This window comes from Channa argus, chromosome 6 (assembly GCF_033026475.1).
Source record: "Channa argus isolate prfri chromosome 6, Channa argus male v1.0, whole genome shotgun sequence".
Taxonomy (NCBI): Eukaryota; Metazoa; Chordata; class Actinopteri; order Anabantiformes; family Channidae; genus Channa; species Channa argus.
This window is the reverse complement of record NC_090202.1, coordinates 16,459,906-16,463,660: the sequence shown is the minus strand read 5'-3', so window position 1 is coordinate 16,463,660 and position 3,755 is coordinate 16,459,906. Positions and strand designations below refer to the sequence as shown.

General features: G+C 36.1%; 1 protein-coding gene across 1 annotated transcript; it reads left to right on the top strand.

The window, feature by feature from the left end:
- The first annotated feature begins 681 nt into the window (after positions 1-681).
- On the top strand, positions 682-2,737 carry snrpd2 (small nuclear ribonucleoprotein D2 polypeptide). The gene is made up of 3 exons (XM_067508074.1): positions 682-804; positions 1,749-1,928; positions 2,346-2,737. Coding segments are annotated over exons 1-3 (357 nt in total). The 5' UTR covers positions 682-802; the 3' UTR covers positions 2,521-2,737.
- The last annotated feature ends 1,018 nt before the right edge of the window (positions 2,738-3,755 follow it).

The following is a 3,755-nucleotide window of genomic DNA, read 5'->3' as shown; positions in this document are numbered from 1 at the left end:
CCTTCAATACTTGAACTGGGGGCTGGATCCTGGAGAAGGTTTTGACTGATAGCCAATGGCTCTGCCTCCCATTCTACTTTTGACTCTAGGAACCACAAGGTATCCTGCACTCTAAGGGCAAAATGTTTGTTTGGGATAATACTTTGAGTTCTTTCACATGCAGTGGAGTCCATATGATTACATTAGTTACAAGTTGCAAAGTAAAATATCAGCTACAGCAGGTCTATAGGGCCTATACAGTGGCCCTTGTCTGGTAAAGTGATGTTCTTTTAAACCCTCTTTTTAGTTACTGTTGAAAAGTTGTGTTTCATTCGTGGGGCTGGTTTGGGGGGTTACTAAAAAATAATTAACCAGTCTTCGAAATGAATGGCACATTATTTTTTTTACCCTATCAAAAAAATCCTTTTTAAATGTGGAGTACAGGTTTGGTGCTTGGGAAAATAAGGAAAAATCTATTGTGGGTTTAAGGTGGGTCCAAAAACAGTGTTTTAACCAGAGATTAATATGGCCAAAGTAAAAACGTTTGTGACTATTTTGTAAACTATACAGTGTTATATTAATTTTCTTCACTCTATTATAATAGACCTGGATCTGCTGTTGCTTGTTTTTTGAGATCGCTCTTGACTATAGCCGGGTGTTTCGCAATAACCCGGTTGTTATTAAAACATTTTAAAGCGCGTACTAGTTGTCCCGGAAGTACTATGGTCCACGCGAGTCCGGGAGGATCGTTGGGGAAACGAAGGTGTTCGGCGGAGACGAGCGGGATACGATCTGAGAAAACTGTTCTTATAATTCAGCAGCCATGTAAGTGTGACTGATACTCAACAATTGTTTGGGAGAATGGTCATATCTAGACTAAGAGGCTGAGCTCAAATCACAGTAGATTGTAGCTCCAATGCTAAACTTGTTAGCATTTCATGGCGTTAGCAGTGGCAGCGTTAGGAAGTGGAGCCGATAAACCTTTATATTTGCTTAAACTCTTTACTCCATTGTGTTTATACAATAATTACCGATAACATTTTAAAAATGAAGCAGGGTTAATAGTATTTAATCTAATTTAATTGAATTACTGCAAAATTTAAACTGTTGGAGGCAGCACTCACACAATGGCATTGAGGTAGTTCGGCTAGTTAGCGATTGTTAGCTAAATGCTGTATACTGGTCTTCTCCGAAATGAGAAGTTCAATCGTCTTGCTTTTCATGCACTAGTCGTCATAACAATAACAGCAGAGTAGTTTGCCACAATGATTAACAGCACACCTGGCGAGTGAATTGTAAAGAGTAAATTGTAGTTGTTCATTTTTCTTTTAAATAGAAGTTTTTATTCCCTTGATTGTCTAAATTCATATTATGTGTTCTACATGTATTATGCACTTTTGCAATTACTTTATCGACAAATGATAAGGAACTATTATTAAGTCTATGATTATTTGCATTATATAATTATTTTGAGATCTCCGGTATTTCTGTTATATATTATAAATACAATATTTTGTGGCACTGGGCTGCTGTTTTGACAAGTGAAGATGTTCCCTTGGTCTCTGACTTGTTTTAGACTTCTCAGTTGTTTTTAAATTTAAAAAAAATATTTACATGATGAACTAGTAATTAGTTGCAGCCATATATATAAACCCTACTTTTGATGTGATGTTAGAAAAACAATGGGCTAATAATTCTGCCATTTCAATTCAAACATGCCATTACGATTATCATCATTTTAATTGGTAATGTGTTGTGTTGTTTTTCAGGAGTCTGTTAACAAAACCTAAGTCAGAGATGACTCCTGAGGAGCTCCAGAAACGAGAGGAAGAGGAGTTTAACACTGGCCCTCTGTCTGTGCTCACACAGTCTGTCAAGAACAACACACAGGTCCTCATCAATTGTCGCAACAACAAGAAGCTGCTCGGAAGAGTCAAGGCTTTTGACAGGTACTGACTAATTACTTAGCAGGTTTGACTTAATGTGTGTAAGACTTTTTCATCCAATCCTTTTGTAATTTTACACCATTTTCTGTTTTGGTATTGGTATCTAATAAGGTATAAAATGTTTATTGATAGAAGTAATCTTGTGATGTCTTTTTGATTTTGCCCCTAATGGATTTACCTTCAAATTGTTTGTAGACACAATACATTGTACAAATGCAAATATCTTTTTCAAAAAAATTAAATCTAATATGTATCATAGGATAATATTACTTGTATGGGTTTAGACACATTTGTCCTATCAAGAAATGCAGATGTAACACATTCTGTTTTACATTTGTTTTTCAGTTATCCAAATAGGAAATCAATTAATATTTTTATTACATTATATATTTTAATATTGTATCCTCACTCTCTTTGCAGACACTGCAACATGGTTCTAGAGAATGTGAAAGAGATGTGGACAGAAGTTCCTAAGAGCGGAAAGGGAAAGAAGAAATCTAAACCTGTGAATAAGGATCGCTACATTTCTAAAATGTTCCTCAGGGGGGACTCTGTCATTGTTGTGCTGAGAAATCCTCTGATCACAGGAAAATGAACTCTGTTAAACCTGGATCTGTGCCCAGCTGAACTGGTCACAGGTCCTGTCTTTTTTTTTTTTTTTTTTTTTTTGTTAACATTTGAGGGCAGTGGATTTTCATTGTTGTAAGCTTTTTTGGTGTTTTTTTGAGACACTGCATTCATTGGATCCACCTGTTTTTCCACCTGAAGTCTTCTTTTTTTGTTTTAATAATAAAAGTTATTAATAGATTCAGCTGAGTTGTTGTTGTATTATCTTGCTTTTGGCTTTAATTTTCCTCTCTGCTTTGATAATAAAACTCCAGCAGTCCAGTAAGCAGCATTTGGTTTTCAACCGGTTGTCTCCATAATGTAATGTATGTGCTAATCACAAACAAAACACAGCAGCCTGCAAACAAACTTGTCCTGAAGTAAATTTGCATAGCAGTTTTGTTAATGTTAAAATTTTATATATTGGGCTTTAATATTGATTTAAGTATTTTTTCATTATTGAAGATCTGTGGAATGCATATTTAATATTTTGTAACTATTATGTTTTTTGTTAACTATCAGATTCAGTACACACCGCTTCTGGTGTATCAGAGAAAGCTACATTGAAAAGTTGCTTTCTCTCACGCTCTTCCTTAACTTGAGTGTCTATGCCCACTCATCCTCCCGCTGTCACCCTTTCACTCTCCCCTGACAGCATCTAAAGTGTCGGGCTTGATTTCACTCGGCAGCGCTCAATATGCAACAAACTGCCGTTTAAAGGCCCATTGCATTATTGATGAGACCATATGTGCTGACTGTCACTTCACACCCTCGTCTCTCCATTTTAGGCCATTCTTCTCCGTTGTTAAGCCCCTCCTGACCACTTTGTTAATTGTCTTAATAGCTTTACAACTACTCTCAGCTTACTCCTCTCCAACAGTTGGCACCTATCCTTTGCTCTTTGGTGCTCTTGGATTTAGTGGTTAAATATACAGGACTGCGATTGTGTGGATAAATAAAATGCGTGTGTATTTTACAATTTTTAAGTGAGCTGAATAGTATCAAATTTTAAATATATTGCTCTCGTGTAACTGTGGGCCTTATGCTTAATGTACAACTATCTCTTATAAAATCTAGTTCATCACTATGAGATAAACAAACCCTTTCTTGCTGAGGTACTTCCATTATCCTTACATTCCATGCTCCATTATATGATTTTTTTTCTATTCACAACTAACCCTAGTATGCCTAAGGCCAGCACCTGTAATAAAGGTGTGTGTTATG

Excerpts from the sequence above, each read along its gene's own strand:
- snrpd2 (XM_067508074.1), top strand. Across the intron at positions 1,929-2,345 it reads AGAGTCAAGGCTTTTGACAG|ACACTGCAACATGGTTCTAG; the intron begins GTACTGACTAAT and ends CTCTCTTTGCAG.